This window comes from Macaca mulatta, chromosome 15 (assembly GCF_049350105.2).
Source record: "Macaca mulatta isolate MMU2019108-1 chromosome 15, T2T-MMU8v2.0, whole genome shotgun sequence".
NCBI classification, from domain to species: Eukaryota; Metazoa; Chordata; class Mammalia; order Primates; family Cercopithecidae; genus Macaca; species Macaca mulatta.
The window spans coordinates 64,141,875-64,161,755 of NC_133420.1; the positions used below are offsets into that span (position 1 = coordinate 64,141,875).

A 19,881-nucleotide genomic window follows, 5' to 3' on the forward strand; every position below is an offset into this window, starting at 1 on the left:
AGACCCAACACTGTGAGTGCAGCTGCACCCGGCCCAGAGTTGGGTTTTAATCATGTTTCCCCCTCCTCTGAGATCTCATCTTCCTGGTCTGTGCTTTTTCTTCTCTTAGAATCGGAATCTTTTTTTTTCTTTTTTAAACAAATTCTAACTTGCCCCGTAGTCTTACCGCCCACCCCTACAACAACTTTATCCTGTTTCCTTCCCTCAACCCCCAGCAGCTTTTCTGGCTCCCATGGAGTGCACACTCGGCCACCGTGGCCGGAGCCTCGCAGAGCCTGGCTCATTTGTTGAATGGATGACTCTGATTATAGCAGGTATTCAGTAAGCCACTCTTGTTAAATTAGTGAAAATAAACGATGTTACTCTTTAGAGGTGTCTAGGTTCCTTTTTTTCCCCTATCACCTGTCCTCTTTCACCTCCTCTCTGGGCCCTGGCTTCCCTTAGAGACCCTCTTTCTCAAGGTCCCAGACTCACGAAGAGTGCAGTGTCCACATCTCACGCAGGCGCTCAGGAAGGAAGGAAGTCACTGAGACAGAGCTCAGTGGCCCAAATGGTTTCTGCTCCCTCACCTCACACCTCCCACCTCAGGGCTTCCTTCGGTTCCGGCCCTGCCCCACGAGGCAGGACCACCTTTGTGCTGGACAGACAGACCTGCTAGCCTCTGCTCTACAGTTCTGCCGGCCTTGGCCCTGGCTGTCCTCACACGAGTGCCCCCTCCCTTCTCTCCTCCCTTAGCCCCGCCTCCTTCCTCTAGCCCCATAGCCCTGGACACGGTACACACAGACCAGAGCCTTGGCTCAAAGGCAAACAAAAGGAACTGCCTGGCTCTCCATGGCTGTGGCCAGCACCTTCATACCAGGGCTCAACCCTCAGAATGCTCATTATATCCCGGGGTAAGACTCCCACCCAGAACTCCCCACTTGCTGCTGGGAGTAGGGGTATAAGGTGGAGGAATTAAGCTGCTTAGAGCGTGGGGCCAAGCGGACAGGTTGGTTCGGGAGGCTGAGGTCTCTATGGTGTTGGATGGAAAACGAGAAGCAAGGGACGAGTGAGACCCCAGATCTGCCCCGAAGCTTTGTGTTCTCTCCATGGGAACAGGGTAACAGCAGAGAGGAATGGTCGAAAGCCCAGGCAGAGAACTTAGAAATGCCTGCTCCAAATGTATACACTGCTGAGTCCAGAAAGACCAGGGCTCCAGAGGTCTCTGCTTCTGCCTCTGGGGATGGCGGGGCAGGACGATTCTGGTGAGTGGGTGAGTCTGTGCTGCAGGTACACTGGACACTGCCCACTACTTCGGTTCAGCATGGGCCAGACCTATGGGCAGGTGACTGGTCAGCTACTTCGAGACCCTCCTGGGCTAGCCTGGCCCCCTGTCCACCGCACACTTCTGCCTCCCATTCGGCCTCCAAGATCTCCTGAGGTTCCCAGGGAGAGCCTACCTCTCAGGCATGGGCATAAAAGGCTCAGCTCCAGCATGATCCCTGGGTACACAGGTTTGTACACAGGTATGCCCAGGTGCCCCTCCCAGGAGCACGTGTTCCAAACACTAATGAGTCTTCCTTGTCCCCGCATGCCCAGGTTTTGTACCCCGGGCACAGTTCATCTTTGCCAAGAACTGCAGCCAGGTCTGGGCCGAGGCTCTGAGTGACTTTACTCACTTGCATGGAAAGCAAGGGAGTGAAGAGCTGCCAAAGGAGGCCAAGGGAAGAAAGGACACAGAGAAGGACCAGGTACCAGAGCCAGAGGGGCAGCTGGAGGAGCAGCCAGCACTGGAGGTGGTGGAACAAGTGAGACCAAGAAGCTGGTGGGGAGTGTGGAGGGGTGGGAGTGGGGGCCTTACTGTGTGTCGGGCAGTGGTGGGGATGGTGGGGGCAGCCATGAGTAGTGTGGCTGTGGGTTCAGGGGATGTGCGCTTGACTGTCAGCTCCGCCTCCCTGGGAGATTGTGTGAGAGCACAGGGGCTTCTCTCACAGGCTTCTCCCTACTCCATGGATGACAGGGATCCTCGCAAGTTCATGTCAGGTGAGAGCTGGGGGTTAGGATCAGAGGCGTGGGGAGGCCCCAGGATGCCTTGGCTCAGTGTCCCCATCCCCAGGCTTCACTGGCTGTGTGCCCCGCGCCCGCTTCCTCTTCGGCTCCAGCTTTCCTGTGCTCAGCAACCAGGCACTGCAGGAATCTGGGCAGAAGCACTTACCAGGCAGTGCCCAGAAGGACCCCAAATATCTCCCCCCACTTCCCAGGACATACCCTCAGAACCTGGGTCTTTTACCTAACTATGGGGGCTATGTGCCAGGTGAGAAGAGCCCCCAGGCAGGCTTTGGGGACTGGAATGTTTGGGTATGGGGGTGGGGTGGTTTGTGGGGGTTGGAACTAATAGATATGGGAGGGCTCAGATCATGTGGTTCAGCTTTATCATTAGGCAGAAAAGGAAACTGAGGTAGCTACCCAGTGAGGAGTTCAGATTTTAGAGGGTCGTTTGGAGGTCTAGCCAACTGGCTGAGAATTAAATGGCTTTGCCATGCCACTGGCTACACATGACACTCTCTTGGCCACACAGGGTATAAGTTCCAGTTTGGCCACACATTTGGCCATCTCACCCATGATGCTCTGGGCCTCAGCACCTTCCACAAGCAGCTCTTGGCTTAGGCCCCTGGATATCAAGTTCCCTTCCCTTTTCATCCTATCCCAGCCATCCTTTTGGAAGGGAGAAAGGTGGGTTGGGAGGAGCATAAAGAGAAAATGGTCTGGAGGCTGAGCACCTTTTTTATTAATAGGTATAATAAATAAATAAATAAATACATAAACAGACGTCTGGGCTCCTCCTCCCTCTTCTGATGACCAGGCACTGGCCATAGCCTATTTACAGCTGGGGGGCTTAGGGATCTGGCCCCAATACTGTTACCCATCCTCATCTCCACCTGGCCTAGGGAACCCTGTAGATGGCTTTCTAGGCCACCTGCCTCCAGGGGGACTTGCTTGTCTTCACCCATGGAAAGGTTGACCCAGACGGGCCAGGGAAATCCTGGCAGCCCAGTGCTGCGTCCTGTCCCTCCTTTCCTGGGTGGAGGTCTGGACGAGGCCACTGGGGCAGTTAAGGGGGCGTAATTAATACTGAGCACAGGGAGCAGGTGCCAGCACAGGGATACATGGCCCCAGCTCTCAGTCTACTCTGCAGCCAAGCCAATGGCTTGGGAAGGGCTCTCAGGCTCTGAGTCTAGGGGTTATGAGGGTCCCTGAGGCCACCAGCATGCACAGGGCCTCAGTTTTGGCTGCTTCCAGGGGTTGGACTTGGAGTTGGGGTCAATGTCACGTAGGCCAGGGGCACCAGGCCAGAGTCAGGGCCACGGCTGCAGCGCAGCCAGTCTCCTCCAGCTTGCCCCAGCACTCGTAGGATGTCTCCTTTGTGGAAGCTCAGCTGTCCAGGGCCGGTGGCCAGGTGGTGGCACAGTGCCTGCACCTCACTGGGGAAACAGCACATGGAGGTCAGAGAAACCCCATCAAAAGCCAACTGCAGTCCCTCAGCCCTTCCATTTCCCCAGGCTCACCATGGAGGACTGGAGGGCAGGGCTGGAGAGTGTGGCTCCTGCAGGCTCTCCTTGGGCTCTGGCTCCCGGCGGGCACCCACTGTCTGTGCCACTAGTTGGAACATGGACTTGTCCAGGCTCAGCCAGTCCGAGGGGAGCCTAGGGACAGCAGCTGGACTCAGGCTCTGCCCATGCTCTGGCTTACAGCAGGCTCCCTACTCCCTCCATCCCTACCATGGGCAGGCTCTCACCTGTTTGTGGGCCGGGCCTCCCGCTGGGCTTTTCGGGAGCCAAAGAGGTGTCCCCACTTGATGCCTCCAGGTGAAGGCTCTGAGGCCCCTTCCTCATTTTCTGCTGGTGGGGCAGCAGGCCCTTCCCTCTCCCGACTGCGCCTCAGCTCAGCCAGCACAGAGTCAGGGGGGCTCCCCATCCAGAAGGGCCAGCCCCTTTCCCGGCCCAGGGCCTCCTCAGAGGCAGGGCAGGCCTCAGCCCCCTCCACTACTCCCTCTCGGGGTGGTGGAGCCTGGGGAGGCCCCCCACCTCCTGCCCCTTTCTTTTTCTCACTGCTGCTATTGCTGCTACCACGAGGGAACCTGGAACCCTCAGTGGAGCCATCAATGTAGACCTGGGAGCTCTGCATGAGCTGGTACCACCAGCCGGCCTGCCCACCTCGGGCCCACCTGCCACGCCCTGAGCCCCCGGCTGCCTCTGCCACCTCTTCTGTCTCTTCTTCTTCCTCTTCCTCTTCTCCACCTTCTGAGGCACCCACGCCCTTCACCCGCTCCCCTTGGGCTGCCCTGTCCATGTCTCCAGGGCCCTCCTGGCCCCGGGCCCGGGCCAGCTGCAGCGTGGAGTGGGCAGACAGCAGCAGGTCCTGGGACACCCGCAGCAGTTCCTTGTGCTGCCGCTGCTGCTGCCCACTTTGCAGCAGCCGGTGCTGGAATAGCAAGTCGAGGCTGAAGGGCAGCAGGGCCAGGGGCTGTAGCAGCAGCAGCAGCTCCTCAAAGAGGCTGGGACACACGGTATGAGCTGCACTCAGGAAGCCCCAGGGCTGGTAGTGGGTCTGGATGATGTCTAGGGGAAAAGAGAGAGGGACTGATCCACACAGAGAAGCAGAGCCTGGCCCAAGTGGGACTTTGAAAGACAGCCTGGGCAGAGCTGTGGCAGACAGCGGCGCAGGCTGTGCACCAGTCAACTTGCATGTACTAAGTGTAAACGCTGCCACCCACAGCTGTGCAGTGCCTAAACCCTCCAACCCCAGGCGGTGGCCCTGAGTTTAGAGGAGTGAGATGCTGGGATTCCTGGCTACCCTGACTCCCAGATTGCTGGAGTATCCTGCTGGCTCCAAGGTTTTTTGTTTTGTTTTTGAGACTGAGTCTCACTCTGCCCAAGCTGCAGTGCAATGGTGTGATCTCGGCTCACTGCAACCTCTGCCTCTCAGGTTCAAGCAATTCTCGTGCCTCAGCCTCCTGAGTAGCTGGGACTACAGGCATGTGCCACCACAGCCAGCTAATTTTTGTATTTTTAGTAGAGATGGGGTTTCACCATGTTGCCCAGGCTGATCTCGAACTCTTGACTTCAGGTGATCCACCTGCCTCGGCCTCCCAAAGTGCTGGGATTACAGGCCTGAGCCACCGTGCCTGGCCCAAGGTTTTAACTCAAGCAGAGGCTGGGGAAGGCCTTGGGTGGAAGCCTGAGGCTCTGAGGATGAACGCTTGTGTCGTCCCCCTCCCCACCTCCAGCAATGAAAAGAGCTCTTCCTTCCTCTTTTGTGCCTCTGAATTCTGACCCATTGAGTTTGACCTGCAGGGTTCTGGGCATTACCTTCATGGTTATAGAGGTGATTAAACCAGAACTCCAGGGACCGGATGCTGTAGGGAGACAGGTGAAGACAGTTGAGTCTTGTGTGAATACAGCCAGATAAGGAGACAGATCCAGGGGGCCAGGCACAGGAAGAATAGGTGAACGCACCCTTCCATGGCACGATTCATTTCACCTAATTCCAGAGAGTCAGTGGGGATGTGTGGAGGGAGATGGACATGTGATTTACAAGCCAATTGCTTCCCCCTGGAGTGAAGTCAGCCTGCAGTAGACCTAAGAAATCAAGGTGGCTACTGTGTGAAAGTACAGGCAGCTCAGGGCCAAAGGAGATGGCCTGGGCCCATACCTGAGAAAGCATGTTACTAGGATGTGGGTCCCAAGGTGGACTTAGGGTCAAGCAGGATTTGGAAGTGGTGCTGGAATGGAGAGGATCAGGGTTTACAAGGTCCAGAGAAATTAAGAAACCCAACTAATTTCCGAATAAGTCAGATTACAGATTTGTAAAAGCAGCCCACGCTGGTGACCAGTGTCAGAGTCATGGGCACAGTGGGAAGGCAGTGACTTACTGAGAGGTCATAGCAGACTGGGAGGACCCTCCAGATCCACCCTTTCTGTCTGTCCAGGGAGTTGGTTCCTTGGCACAGGCAGAGCCCGGGGGTCGGGGGCAGAGCAAGTTGTTTAGGGGATCTTGCCGCTCTGTGCACTCACTTGAGCAGGCCGAGGATGAAGGCGTTGAAGCGCATGGTATGACTGGTGAGCTCTGGGAATTGGCTGACTTTGTTGTAGAGGCCATGCAGGACCTTGGTGGATGGGCCTGGGAGGAAGCCAGGGTTGCAGGTCACATGACCAATTTCTGGAACCCTAAATTCAGCCCCGGGTCCCCGTCTTGGCACCCAGCACCTACCTAGCTGTGTGGAAGCCTCAACCACACTCCATGGCATGTTCTTACGCTGCCCGATGATGACGTCCAGTACAAAGGCCTTGAGCCCATCCTCCAGCACAGCGCGGACAGCAGGGCACAAGTACTTCAGAACCAGGTGGCCCACATTGGGGCTCACAGAACTGTTTCCCAGCTTTGCCTGTAGGTGTGGTAGGGAAGTGCAGTAAACTGCCTCAGGCCTGACCGTGGTCCTCTCATGGCAGGCCCTCATGGTTCCCCTCTTGCCATCCCCATTCCTAAGTACCCAACCCTGGGCTCTAAATGCAAGACAGCAAGGGAAGGTGGTAGCGCAGGACAGGTAAGGGCGTGCAGGCAGAGCTCAGCTCTTCACATTTCCTCGCCTACCTTCACCCCGGGATCCCGGCTTGTGCCAAAATGGGCCACAATGAGGTCCACAGCGGTGTTAACAGCTTTTACCAGCCCTGCAAGGAAGAATGTGATGTGACAGGTCCCTGAGCAAGTCCTTAGCCAACTCAGCTGGGGCTGAAACTTCAGCGGGGGTGGGAAAGGGCTCCCACACTTACTCAGTCTCCACACCTGCATGTGGGTCTCATCAGAACATTCAGGCCTGGCCCTTTTCTGGTTCTACCCAGTTCTTAAGCTCTTCCTGTCTACTTCCCAGCCTGGAGCCACCTCAATGATGCCATTGTCAAGCCTCCCAATGTCCTCACCTCTCAGTCCTCTTATTCCAATCCTGGCTCAGGCCAACTATCAGTTTTCTCCACTCTGAGAAACCAGGCCACTGACCTGAAGAAAACCCAAGTCCCTCACACCAGTGCCAGACAAGGGCGATTCTTTGATACGTGCTTTGTCAGCACTCCCTGCCATACCCTCAAGTTGCCATGTGAAATCGACACCACTCCTCTCAAGCCCTTGGTTCTGCTTCAGAGAACAGGGGCCCCTAGTTATAAACTCTTTTAACTTCCCTCTGCCTCCAAAATTCGTAACAATCTCATATGTACACCCCTCACTCCCCTGCCCACTTGCATCCCCTTCATGTCCTGGAGGAAGGTGGCTGTTTCCCTTCTTGCCCGGGTTCTTTCTCCCTGAGCTCTGATTCTCCCCTTCTGCCTTTGCAGGGAACTTAAGCTCTCTTCACAGGCTCATCTTCAGCCCACAATTATGCTCAGTTCTCTCCATCTCCCTAAAAATGTTCTTAGAGTGGGTCTTGTCAGTCTTCATCTTACTAGATGTCACCAACACGCTTACCCAAGCTGCCAGGCCCTCTAGTACCTTCACCTGCCCCTCCAAGAGCACTGAGGCATTTTTTGATGACATGGAAGCCTCCTCATGAGACTTTGCTCACTGCAGGAAGGGACTGGAGCCCGACTCCGAAAGCGTCTGATGAATGACCCTTGCTCAGTCATATGCACTCATGATATACAGCTTTCTCCTCCGACCCTAGAGCCTGGAGATTTGTTTGTTTGTTTTTTTTTGAAATGGAGTTTTCACTTCTGTTGCCCAGGCTGGAGTACAATGGTGTGATCTCAGCTCACTGCAACCTCCACCTCCTGGGTTCAAATGATTCTCCTGCCTCAGCCTCCCGAGTAGCTGGGATTACAGGCACCCACCACCACGCCCAGCAAATTTTTTTTGTATTTTTAGTAGAGATGGGGTTTCACCATGTTGGCCAGGCTGGTCTCGAACTCCTGACCTCATGATCCACCTGCCTTGGCCTCCCAAAGTGCTGTGATTACAGGCTTGAGCCACCGGGCCCAGCCAGCACGTAGAGATTTAAGACTGGCTAGGTAGTAGGGCAAGTGTGAGGAGGTAGTGACAGCAGAGTCCCTGGCCTGAGCTGGGGGTTATATGCACCTTTTTTCTGAAGCAGGTCAATGGAAATGGCCTCTGAGCTGCCATCTGGGGACAGACAAAACTCAGCTGGAGGCTTCTCCGTCAAGGAAAAGGGGTCCTGGAAGTCAGGGCAGGTCAGTGGAAACGGCTTCAATGCTTGGCCTGGAAAGAAGAGAAAAGTCAATCCTGAGCAACTCTCGGTGCAGGAGTTCCAGCCCAGTTCAGTGCCTTGTACTGTCTGAGACATGTTCCTTTGGGACTGACCCCTTCTCTAGCCCTTCCCAGCCATGGCAGAGCCTGCCCCGGGTGTACTGGGGACCCTGCTCACACACCATTCAGCCGGCAGTTCAGATGGCTGGCAGCACTGAGGGAGCCAGGGAACTCAAAGATAGGGTTTCTTCGGGCCAGCCGAGCTTCTTGTGATCTTCGGTCTAGGATCCCTGACAAACCGGGTGGCCCTAGTGGGTTCTTCCTCCTGTATTCCCGCCACTTAAGGGCTTGAGGGGATAGGTGGTTGGCTGGAAGCAGACAGATCAGCAGAAAGACAAGAGTTGGCAGGAGACAGTGAGACAGTTTGACACCCACCCAGCGGCCCGCATGAAACACTAGGTTATTATCTACAGATGCTGAGGAAGGACGCAGACATCCTAACCTCTGGCCCCAGGCGAGACTGTAAGCAGCCACTCAAAGGGGAGGTGGTGGCGGTGCTTGTGTGAGGTGGCGGGTTGGGGAGGGAGATAACTGGAGCTCCTACCATTACTGGGCCTGGTGGCCATGCTGCCCTCACCACCTCCCCGGGCCAGGCTCTCTGCTCGGCTGAGGCCAGATCGCCAGGAGCCCAGAGGCGGCAAGCTTCCTGTTCCATGGAGCCGGTACTCAGTCAAGGTCAGTATCTTCTGATCCTCCTTCTGCGGCTGCTGGGAGGTGGCAGGCCGGACAGCAGGAGGACAGGAGTGGCTCCATGGGGGCAGGCTTTCTGTGGCTGTGGGCTGCTCTGGAGGAGGGGAGCACGAAGTGGAGGCAGAAGAGTCAGTGCTGGGCCCAAAGGGGCCAACACTCCGGATGGGGGAGTAGCTTCCCAGGGGCGATGGCCGAGAGGTCTCTGGCTCAGACCCAGCTTTCCTGGCACCTCTGCCAGTGGCTCGGAGAGTGGATGCCTGCGGCTCCCCTGAGGGAGCTGGGACTGAGACTTGAGCAGCAGGGGCAGCCAGTGGGGCCGGCTGCTGTGTACGGCTGCAGCCTGAGAGGCTGTAGAGCTGGGAAAGGCTGTGGAGGGCCCGGGCCTTAGCCAGCTGCTTGGGGAAGTGGTGCTGGAACACGAAGGGCTGGATGGGCAGCGTGGTTGGCCTCTGTTCCTTGCTGTAGCGAAGGACTGGTCGGCTCTCAGTGCCACCCCCTGTAGCAAAGGGATGGAGAAGAAATCAGTAGACAGACACTGAAACCCATATGAGAGAAAACCCAGAAGCAGAGATGGGAGAGGGGAGAGGGTCAGGGGCCTGACTGGCAGAAATTGAATGGGGTAGAAGTTTGTGGACTGGGACACTGCTCCCCTCTTTGGTAAAACGTTTCCTATTGTTTTTTATGGTGCTGGACTGTCTTGTACCTCTCTGCTGTTCAGTCCCTCTTCATTTTCATGACTCCAAAGGTGAGTGTATCTTAAGGCTCAACTCTTACATATCACCTTATGCCTTCTTTCTTACACAGTTTGAGTTCAGACTGCCACAGGATGACTCCCAAACCCACAGCTTTAGCCTGGACCTTCCTCTTGATCTCCAGATCATTCTGCTTTATAGTTCTGCTTTCATTTAAAATGTGCTATAGCAGCTCATCCATTACCTTTCTCGTTTTTTCCGATACAGAACCATTTTCTTGGTTTCTAAGTCTTGGAGTCACAGTCACACATTTTCAGTGATGAAAATATTTCAGATGTTATTGATTTCAAGCTTTTGCTCATTATCCCATCTCCAATCATGCCAGCACATCTCATTCTTGAGCATATCTAACCATAGTAAGATATTTCTTTACTTGCAGCCTTCCTGTTACCCGTATCTACCCCTACTCCCCACTCTTTTCACGATCCTGGTATTGGAACCTCAGAGTCCACATTTGCTCCCCCTGAACGGAGGTATGTTCCCCAAGGCTGGGCCTCTCCTGTTCTTTCAGGCAGTCTTCAGGTCAATGTCCCTCAAAATACGGTGCTCAGAACTAAACACAAAACTCCAGGACACTGGAGTGGGACAGTGGATGGACTGTACTTCCAACAAAACACTGTAGATCTCCGAATAAACGCAAGATGGCACTATAAGCACGCACCTGGCCTAAAGCCCTGGTGAAAGCTCACCAGCAGGGGGGCTATCTCTGTGAGGCGGGAATTAGTTCTCTTGACAGATTAGGAAATGTGAAATGTAGACAGATTAAAACACTTGCTCAAGGTCAAACAACTAGGAAGTGGCAGAGCTAGAATTCTGCCTAACCCAGAGTCTGATTTCGGAGCCACTGTTCTTTTTACCACATTGGTACTACATGTGAAATTGTATCAGGCCAGGTTTTCCTATCTCTCATCTTATTTACATCAAAGAGTCAGAGGGGATGGGGACCACAATCCCATTAGGGAGGTGCTTCTGAATCACTCCCAGGGGACACTTGCAAGCTCCACCCTCCTGCTATCCCCAGTCAGTGCTTACACAAACTCTGCATTCTCCCTGGCTCACTGTGCTCCAGCCACACTTCCCCGTCCTTAAACATACCAGGTGCACGAACATCTCGGGGCCTTTTGCACCTGCTTTTCTTTCTGCCTGAATCTTCTCACCATTCAGGCATCAGCTCAAATACCACCCCCTCAATAAGACCTTCTCTGACTACCTCAGCCCCTCTGGCAAGTTGCTCTCTATCTCATTTCTTGTTTCATTTTCTTTTCAGCACTGTTGAACTTTCCAGCAATTAAAAGTTGTCCTTTTAGTGTGTTTATTGTCCATTACTACTCATAAGAGCTCCAGAAAAGTGGGATTTTATATTGTTCACTGCTGGATCCATAATGCCTGGAACAGAGGCTGGCACACAGTATGCAGTGAATAACGATCTGTTAAATGAGGGAATCTCCACGGTCACTCTTGATTCAAGCCAGTCTCACTGGCTTGAACCAGAAGCTTCTTACATACACCAACTAGCTTCTGAGATACAAATTTTATCTTCCAGAATAAAGTCTAATTTTCTCAGCGAGCTAGGTGCCCACACCTGCTACAAGCTAGGCTGCTCTCCCCTCAGACTTCCACACCTGCCCCCACTGACCCTACTCTTCCCGGTACATCCCTGTCATAAAGCACACTGCTTTTCCCATTGGGAATGTGTTCTTCCTTTCCGCCTGTTTATCAGTTTTCAAGGCTGAGCTGACTCTGGCTATCGGATTAGGTCATCCCAACCACAGCTTTCTTATACCCCCTATATAAAGTATGTCTGAATTAGACTGCTTATTCCTACCCTTTTAAAACTCCTCTCTGCTAAGTTCCCAGGATACAGTTTGAGGCAGAGGAATAAGATCAGGTAAGAAGGGGGTCCCTGTGGGGAATGGGTCTTAGTTCTACCCTCAGGGAATACACAGAATAAGTTTTCTTACTTTTCTATGTGACATTCATTAAGAAAACCAGAGACAGAGACTGTATTCACCCGAGTCAGTTTTTCTCTAGGTCAAATAGCCCCAGTCCCCCGGTTCCTTCTTAAAATGTGGTGCCCAGAACTCAATGGAATACCCCACTGAGCACTCACTGGTTCGGAGGAGTGAGAGACTATCCACTCTTTCTTTCTGGAGTCTATGAATGAATCCACTCATCTTAACTTTTTGGAAGCTCTACCAACTGCTGACTCATTCTGAGTTTGCAATCAAGTATCCCAAATCAACTCAAGTGCAGGTTACATATCAAATTTCACATTGGTCTCTGCTTTATTAGTTTTGTTCTTTCAAGATTCAGTAAGATCCCTTTAAATCTTGATTCTGCTGCTCAGTATCTCAAAGAGCCGTCTCAGCTGCCCTTTTTTTTTTTTTAATTTACTTTTTTTTGAGACAGAGTCTCACTCTGTCACCCATGCTGGAGTGCAGTGGTGCGATCTCAGCTTACTGCAACCTCCGCCTCCCAGGTTCAAGTGATTCTTGTGCCTCAGCCTCCCAGGTAGCTGGGACTACAGGCGTGCGCCACCATGCCTGGCTAATTTTTGTATTTTTAGTAGAGATGGGGTTTCTCCATGTTGGCCAGGCTGGTCTCGAACTCCTGGCCTCAAATGATTTGCCGACCTCAGCCTCCCAAAGTGCTGGGATTACAGGTGTGAGCCACCACACCTGGCCTACTTTAATTTTTTTTAGAGACAGGATCTCACTTTTTGCCCAGGCTGGAATGCAGTGGTGGGATCATAGCTCACTGTGCCTCAAAATCCTGGGCTCAGGCGATCCTCCCGCCTCAGCCTCCTGAGTAGCTAGGACTACAGGCGTGTGCCACCACTCCCAGCTATTTTTAATTTTTTTTTTCTGGTGACACAGGGTCTCACTATATAGCCCAGGCTGGTTTCAAACCCCTGGCTTCAAGTGATCCTCCTGTCTCAGCCTCCCAAAGTGCTGGGATTATAGGTGTGAGCCACCTTGCCCAGCCGACCTTCTCAGCTTTCTATACTGTCATTCCTAGATTGGATCTACTGGTCCCTTCTTTTGTCATTCAAAGCTTGATGAATTGTCATTCGTTTTTGATTTAGAAAAAAGCTGTACAGAATCAAGAGAAGACTGGAGACTTATGGAACAGAGCAGCATCTTGATATGAAAAGTCTTAATCTGATAGAGAAAACACTTTTTAACTCCTCTCCTCACATCTCTGACCAGGATATTTCTTGCCCTCAGAACGCCAGTCATAGTATCCCATGAGATGCACCCAGCACACAGACACTGCACTCTAAGAAGGGAGTGGGTTCAAAGGACCCACTCGATCCTTGCTGTTTCTGATCCTGCCTCTTCCCTAGAGATCTCCCTCCTGTGCCCACCCCAAGGACAGCTCTTCAGCGTATGTTAGGAGCATGGGGTCTTCTGATGGACTGTGATCTCCCTGACAGCACAGATACTATTTATGGCTTTTAAACATTTTCTTTTGCAAAGCCAACAGACCCAACCTAAGGCTACAGGACAGCTGTGAGCCTCTGCTATCCCTGCTTCACCTCCCTTTCCTTCTAAACCCTCTGAGATTTGGCTTCCACTCTCACTACTCCCGAATGTTGCCTTCAGGATTCTTCATTATCTTAGGTGATTTCTCTTTAGAACTCTTTTGGTTCAAACTCTTTTTTTAAACTTTCTCCTCCTTTGGTTCCTGTGACTTCACTCTCTCCTGGTTTTTCTTTTCTTTTTGAGATGGACTTTCACTTTGTCACCCAGGATGGAGTGCAGTGGCATAATCTTGGCTCACTGCAACCTCTGCCTCCCAGGTTCAAGCAATTCTGCCTCAGCGTGTGTAGCTGGAACTACAGGCACCCGCCACCACACCCAGCTGATTTTTGTATTTTTAGTAGAGACGGGGTTTTACCATGTTGGTCAGGCTGGTCTTGAACTCCTGACCTCAGGTGACCCGCCCACCTCAGCCTCCCAAAGGGCTGGGATTACAGGCATGAGCCACCATGCCTGACCTCTCCTGCTTTTTCTTCTGTTGTCCTAATTCTTTTCAGTCTCTTTTAAGGCTGCTGCTCATCCCTTAAGTCACAGTATCCCCTTCTTCCCTTTATAACTCCACATATTCTCCCTGGATCCTCTCTCAGCCACAAGCATAGCTTTAGCTACCACTTTTGTTTTTTATTTTTGAGACAGAGTCTCACTCTGTTTCCCAGGCTGGAGTGCAGTGGCATGATCTAGGCTCACTGCAACCTCTGCCTCCTGGGTTCAAGCGATTCTCCTGCCTCGGCCTTCCACATAGCTGGGATTACAGGTGTGCACCACCACACCCAGCTAATTTTTGTATTTTTAGTAGAGATGGGGTTTCACCATGTTGGCCAAGCTGGTCTTGGACTCCTGAACTCAGGTGATCTGCCTGCGTTGGCCTCCCAAAGTGCTGGGATTACAGGTGTGAGTCACCATGTCTAGCGAGTGCCAGCTACCACTTTTATTCCAATGACTTTCCAATCTGCACAGTGCTTTCTCCTGACTTCAGGGAAGACATCCCTTCCAGTCCATCTTCTACCCAAACAACCAGTGATCCAATTACTTTTTTTTTTTTTTGAGACGGAGTCTCGCTCTGTCGCCCAGGCTGGAGTGCAGTGGCGTGATCTCAGCTCACTGCAAGCTCTGCCTCCCGGGTTTACGCCATTCTCCTGCCTCAGCCTCCTGAGTAGCTGGGACTACAGGCACCCGCCACCTCGCCCAGCTAGTTTTTTGTATTTTTTAGTAGAGATGGGGTTTCACCGTGTTAGCCAGGATGGTCTCGATCTCCTGACCTTGTGATCCGCCCGTCTCGGCCTCCCAAAGTGCTGGGATTACAGGCACGAGCCACTGTGCCCAGCCCAATTACTTTTTTTTTTTAAACAAGGCCTGAAGGAGCAAACAACCAGTGATCTTTCTAAAATGCAAATCAAAACATACAATTAAGCAGACAGAAAAACCAAACCAAACAAAAACAAACAAATGCCAAAAGCCATTTCTCTGACTAAAATCTTTCAGTGGTTCCACCTGTCTTCCACTATGGCTACACCAAATTATATGCAGTTCCTAGAAAGGGTCAAGCTATTCTGTACCTTTGTGGTTTTGTACAGACTATCCTGTGAGCCTAGAACATTCTTCTTACAAGTCTTCACAAAGACTAATCCTAATCATCTTTCTAGATCGGCCTTAAATGTAAACTGCATTAGCAGTTCCTCCGACATTTCAGTCTGATCTAGATACCCCTCTCACTGGCCAGTATGCAACACTGCCATCTCTGCATTTTAATGATCGACTACATTTTCTGTTTCCATCCTTAGCTGGAATCCTTGAAAACAGTCATCCCTCTCATCTCTCTGTCACCAGCACCCCCTTAACACACTAGTATAAAATATTTATTTAAAATGTAACAAAATAAATAGGGAAAGAGCTGGCTTAGGGAGGCCACTGTGTTCCGGCCGGGGCGAAAGAGCAAGACTCCGTCTCAAAAAGAAAAAAAAAAACCTGACGCTCAGTGTGTGTGTTGTTGTTAGACGTATCCCCTGGTTGCCCCTTAGGCACCGCAAATTCCTAAATGTCCAAGCCTAACTGATGTCTTATCCCTCTTCCAGGAAATCTCCTGTGATTACAGCCCCTATCCATGGCCTCATCTTTCCCATCATCCAGGTTCAGAATCAGTCTTCTGAATCCTTCATTTCCCAATCAGCCTCTAAGTCCTGCTGATTTTATCTCCTCAGTGTATTTTTTCTTTTTCTTTTTTTTTTTTGAGACAGAGTCTCACCCTGTCTGCTCAGGCTGGAGTGCATTGGTGTGATCTCGGCTCAGTGCAACCTCCGCCTCCCGGGTTTAAGCGATTCACCTGCCTCAGCCCCCTGAGTAGCTGGGATTACAGGCGGGTGCCACCACTCCTGGCAAATTTTATTTTTTAGTAGAGATGGGGTTTCATTATGTTGGTCAGGCTGGTCTCAAACTCCTGACCTCAAGTGATTCGCCCGCCTCGGCCTCCCAAAGGGCTGGGATCACAGGCGTGAGTCACTGCGCCGGGTCTGCTCAGTGTATTTTTGAGTCCTCTGTCTTTCCTCAGTGAGCCCACTCCACTGTAGCTGTGGGACCTGCCCTGGCCTGGAGGGATAACAGATCTAGGATGTGGAACCTCTGGTGGTATGGACAGGGTGGTTTGGTGGGGACCCGTCACGGAGGTGGCCATGCATATCCTGCTGGTGAATAGCCACATATTCGCTAACCCTTAGGCTTCTTACCATCAGCTCTAGCTCTTGCATCCCTCTGGGTATGGCTGTTGGCTGGGCTCCCCGGGAGAGCAGTCCCTGGATCCATCAGCTGAGCCAGGGGGCCTTGCCCCGCAGCTCTAAGGCCAGCAGGAGGCATCTCACTGGAGTGGGGTCCCTGACAGACCTGGGTGGACCAGGGTGGACTTGGCTTTGGGCCAAGTAAGTCCATGCCTGGCCCCAAGGGCATGGGTGGCAGGCTATGGCTACAGCGAGTGCCCTCATCCAGTGGGGCCCCCCGATCTTGCTGGGCTTCTTGGATGGGTGAGAACTCCTGGGAGGAGTCCCCAACACTCACACGAAGTGGGGGCGAGCCAGAGACTCCAGTTTTCTTCCGGCCCTTGGCCAGCTCGGCAAAGGAGGTGACCCTCCTGGGTGGGGAGCTAGGCCCGGCTATGGCTGCAGGGCCCTCACTTAAGCGCACTGGGCAACTCAACATGCGTTCCAGTGAGCCCAGGCGGACAGGAGGGCTGCGCTCCAGGCTGCGATCATAGCTGCGGGAGCGCTGACGTCCAGTGCTGAGGTTGGGGGGTGAAGTATTCGTGTATACTTGCCCCTCAAGCACAGTGGGGCCCACAGCAGCTGCTGCCTCGCTGGAGGAACTCACTGCTTCTTGTTCCTCTGGCTGGACTTCTGGCTTCTGGAATAGGTAATACTCAGAGGGCTGGCTGGGGCCTGGGTCTGGGCCAGGGCCTGGTGGGGGACTTATCTTGGTGTGTTCCTCAGAGCAGCTGGTGATGGAAGAGCCAGCAGGGCTTGGGGATGATTGGGAGGACAGGTCACAGGTGACAAGTTTATAGTAATTTTGTGTGGCCACAACAAGACGGGCCTGGCTTTGGAAGCAGGCTGTGAGGTCAGCCACTGCTGGGCATGGCTCACAGTGTGGGCGGTAGGAGTTGCAGTTGGCATCAAGCTCAGGAGATGAGGCATGAGGGCAACCATAGCCCCCTTCCCTTCCTCCACTTTCAGGGTGATGGGACTCATAAGACATCTTAGACTCAGCTGGGGAGGGCTGCAGATCCAGGTAGAAGGCGCCAGGGTCTGAGTGGCTGCAGAAGGAAGAGTCGCTGCAGGACTGTGGGGCAGAGTTGAGATTGGCACGGGGAGTGCCATGCATCTTGTTGTAGAGGGTGCTGAAGGTGACCAGCACACCATCTGAACTGTTGCAGGAAGAGTCGCTCACGTAGCCCATGGACTGGTCAGCTGCCTCGGACTGACTGGATGTGCTACTGCAGCGGCAGTGCTGGGCCCCTGAGCCAGAGCATCCAGGGTTCCTTGGGGATTCATCTGAACTAAGCTTCCATTCCTGGTCAAAGGAAAAGCCAGAGGTATCGCTGGCTCCACCCCCGCTGCCACTCCCACCAGGTCCCCCACACTCATCCAGCTCCATAGTGTCTGCTTCCAGCTCTGGCCGGCAGCAGTGGCTGGCGCTGCACTGCTGGGTATCCAAGGTCGTCACTGGCTCCTGTTCCTGCCCTTCCACCACTCCAGCCCGACTGCGTGTTGCCCCCCATGGCCTGCCCACTCCGGGGCCAGATGGTGGCAGCTGGAAAGAGGATAGATGAAAGGTGGGCTGGCTAGTGCCATGCAGGTGGAAGGACTGCTGGGTGGCACTGTCACCAATGCTGTCATCATACAGGTCACCAAGTCCTGGCTCACCCACACCCTCCTGCAGCAAGAAGGGGTTGTGTCGTTTGGGGGCTCCAGGGCCTCTTCCATCCCGACTCCTACTCTTGGTGCTGTCTATAGACCGTGCAGTTCCTCCTGGAGCAGAGTGCAGGCTGCTGAACAGCAGAGAGTCAGCTTGTCCTAGGTCTTGATCAGGCTGGGTGATGCCCAGCTCAGGTGGGCAGAAGGGATTAGGTCTTGTGCTCCCACTACCTCCACCTGCTCCTCCACAGCACTGCCTGTCTGGGACCTGGCAGTGCACCAGGGGGATGTGATGAACGATGAGGGTCTCTCCAGTCAGCTTTGGGGGACTATCCATTCTGGAAAGTTCGAATAAGGGCTTCAACAGCACCAGACACTGTCCCTGGAGCCCAGTGGGGCAGAACACATTTCATCAGGAGAGCTTGGCACCTGGAGAGAGAGGGAAAGAAAGGGAACCTAATGTCACCTCCCTGGAAGTCAGGGGCATGCCCTTCCCTACAGCATTTTCAGATGGAGAAGAGCCCAGGAAGAGAAAAGGCTTGAGTCAAGATGGAGCTTGACCACACAGCCTAATAGGTGGGTGGGGACCTAACCATGCTTTCTGCATTGCACAGGTGCAGCACCTGAGGTCCCCCTTAATTTTAAGGTCACCATGCATCAAATTATGACAAAAGGCCAAGTCCTTCTAATGCCACATATGAAGGTTTGGGCAGTACTTTCCCCTTCTCTTTCAAGGACTATGTCCTTGGCAGTAACCAATGACTAGTCCTTAGCACAAAAAAACTATGAATAATGACACAATTAAGAAAAAAACATCTAGGACGTCTAAGGCTTAGACACAGCTACAGCACACAAGTTTACAGACGAGGGAAAATCATGAATAATATGAACTCATAGCAATAAGCTGTAATTTTGCAAGAAGCATATTTTAAAATATACGGTATGATCTGACCAAGTGACTGTTATCTCTGATCCCCTTTCTCGTCCTATGAGCCCCAGAATATTTGTCCCTCTCTGATGACCGTGGGCTAAGTATCCTTACTATCCTCACTGCTGTACTAGAACTTCTTGAATGCAGAGACTGAGTTGGGCATTAGGGTGACTGCAAGTTATGACTGATGTCAACCTCTTCCTCCTCAATGGGGGTGGGGGGACCTAGTTTTATGTCTTTTGTATCATTCTAACACATAAGAAAAACATGAAAGGCATAATACACTCTTAACATGTGTCTAGCTCAGGATAGACATCCTGAAGTGCCCAAATGCTGCCCAGTTTTAGCTTAGAACCTTCACTAATGGGATCCACTGGAAAGTCTTCTCATCCCAGTTTTACCTCTTATAGGCTAAAGCAAAGTTTTCTCTTGTTCAAGGTCTCCTGGTGCCAAGGACACAGAACCCATCCTGAGCTTCTCTGGTCTCTTGGCTGCACCATGGCAGTGTGGCCTGCTCAAGTTCTAGTCTGCTGTGTTTCCACGTTCAGGTTGCAACAGTCTTCATTCCCTTCGACTCCTCACATGTAATGTTCCAAATTCATTCATTTCCCTTCTTTTTTTATTCCTATTATTTCCTTTTCACTCACCTTGAGTCTAAATCCCCCATTGCCTTTCTCTTCATCATTTAACTGAATCCTTGACACCATCAATCTCTTAAAATTTAACTCATTTAGACCACAGGGTCCCAGCTCATGTGGAATGTGGTAAGGGCTGAGGCAAGTCACATATACTCAAGGACATGAACAAACAATGCATAAAAAATATGGCTAAGTATATGTATGAGGGACAAGGTATTAATATACAATTGTGTTAAATTTAAGCAGCAATTATTATTTACAATCTTGCTTCCTCCCCCCCTTTCTGAGAGGAAGGCAGGCTCCTCTGTTGAGCTTCCAAGCCTTTGTGTGTTTATTGGGCTAATGGGTAGAGATGTAGAAGGGCAGACATTAAGACAGTCTGAGCTACAAGATTAAGGGTTATAGAAGAAAACATAGGAGTAAATCTTTGTTATCTTGGATTAGGTGATGGTTTCTTAGATATGACACCAAAGGCACAAGTGACAAAAGAAAAAACATAAATTGGACTCGGTAAGAACCAAAACCTTTTGTGCTTCAAAGGATACCACCAAGAAAGTGAAAAGACAATCCATAAAATGGGAGAAAATATTTGCAACTCATACACCTGATAAAAGACTTCTAATCAGAATATATAAAGAACTC

At 52.2% G+C, this 19,881-nt stretch overlaps 2 protein-coding genes across 15 annotated transcripts in view; one reads left to right on the plus strand and one right to left on the minus strand.

Annotated features, from left to right (window-relative positions):
- Positions 1 to 686: 686 nt before the first annotated feature.
- On the plus strand, positions 687 to 2,808 carry CIMIP2B (ciliary microtubule inner protein 2B). 5 transcript variants are annotated; one of them, XM_001085649.5, is made up of 6 exons: positions 687 to 893; positions 1,270 to 1,493; positions 1,579 to 1,787; positions 1,974 to 2,022; positions 2,096 to 2,293; positions 2,558 to 2,808. In XM_001085649.5, exons 1-6 carry the CDS (start codon positions 832 to 834, stop codon positions 2,644 to 2,646), a joined length of 831 nt encoding a protein of 276 aa, XP_001085649.2. In that variant the 5' UTR covers positions 687 to 831; the 3' UTR covers positions 2,647 to 2,808. The 5 variants fall into 5 exon arrangements, with proteins under 5 accessions (XP_001085649.2, XP_077822078.1, XP_028690916.1 ...); XM_077965952.1 differs by having other exon boundaries at positions 2,164 to 2,293; XM_028835083.2 differs by having other exon boundaries at positions 1,579 to 1,813; positions 1,959 to 2,022; positions 2,164 to 2,293; positions 2,558 to 2,774.
- RUSC2 (RUN and SH3 domain containing 2) overlaps positions 2,746 to 19,881 on the minus strand; it is a 71,753-nt gene continuing 54,617 nt past the window's right edge. For 3 of the 10 annotated variants that reach the window (XM_015117344.3, XM_077965029.1, XM_077965030.1), the window contains 11 exons: positions 15,994 to 18,099; positions 8,834 to 9,475; positions 8,412 to 8,597; positions 8,101 to 8,241; positions 6,631 to 6,707; positions 6,250 to 6,424; positions 6,054 to 6,159; positions 5,349 to 5,395; positions 3,776 to 4,598; positions 3,546 to 3,683; positions 2,746 to 3,461 (listed from right to left, as the gene is read on the minus strand). In XM_015117344.3, the coding sequence (XP_014972830.2) occupies positions 3,260 to 3,461; positions 3,546 to 3,683; positions 3,776 to 4,598; positions 5,349 to 5,395; positions 6,054 to 6,159; positions 6,250 to 6,424; positions 6,631 to 6,707; positions 8,101 to 8,241; positions 8,412 to 8,597; positions 8,834 to 9,475; positions 15,994 to 18,007 (4,551 nt within the window). In that variant the 5' untranslated portion in view covers positions 18,008 to 18,099 and the 3' untranslated portion in view covers positions 2,746 to 3,259. 10 annotated transcript variants of the gene reach the window in all.

Excerpts from the sequence above, each read along its gene's own strand:
- CIMIP2B (XM_077965950.1), top strand. The coding sequence starts at position 832 with ATGGCTGTGGCCAGCACCTTCATACCAGGGCTCAACCCTCAGAATGCT. Across the intron at positions 1,494-1,578 it reads CATGATCCCTGGGTACACAG|GTTTTGTACCCCGGGCACAG; the intron begins GTTTGTACACAG and ends CCGCATGCCCAG. Across the intron at positions 2,294-2,557 it reads CTATGGGGGCTATGTGCCAG|GGTATAAGTTCCAGTTTGGC; the intron begins GTGAGAAGAGCC and ends TTGGCCACACAG.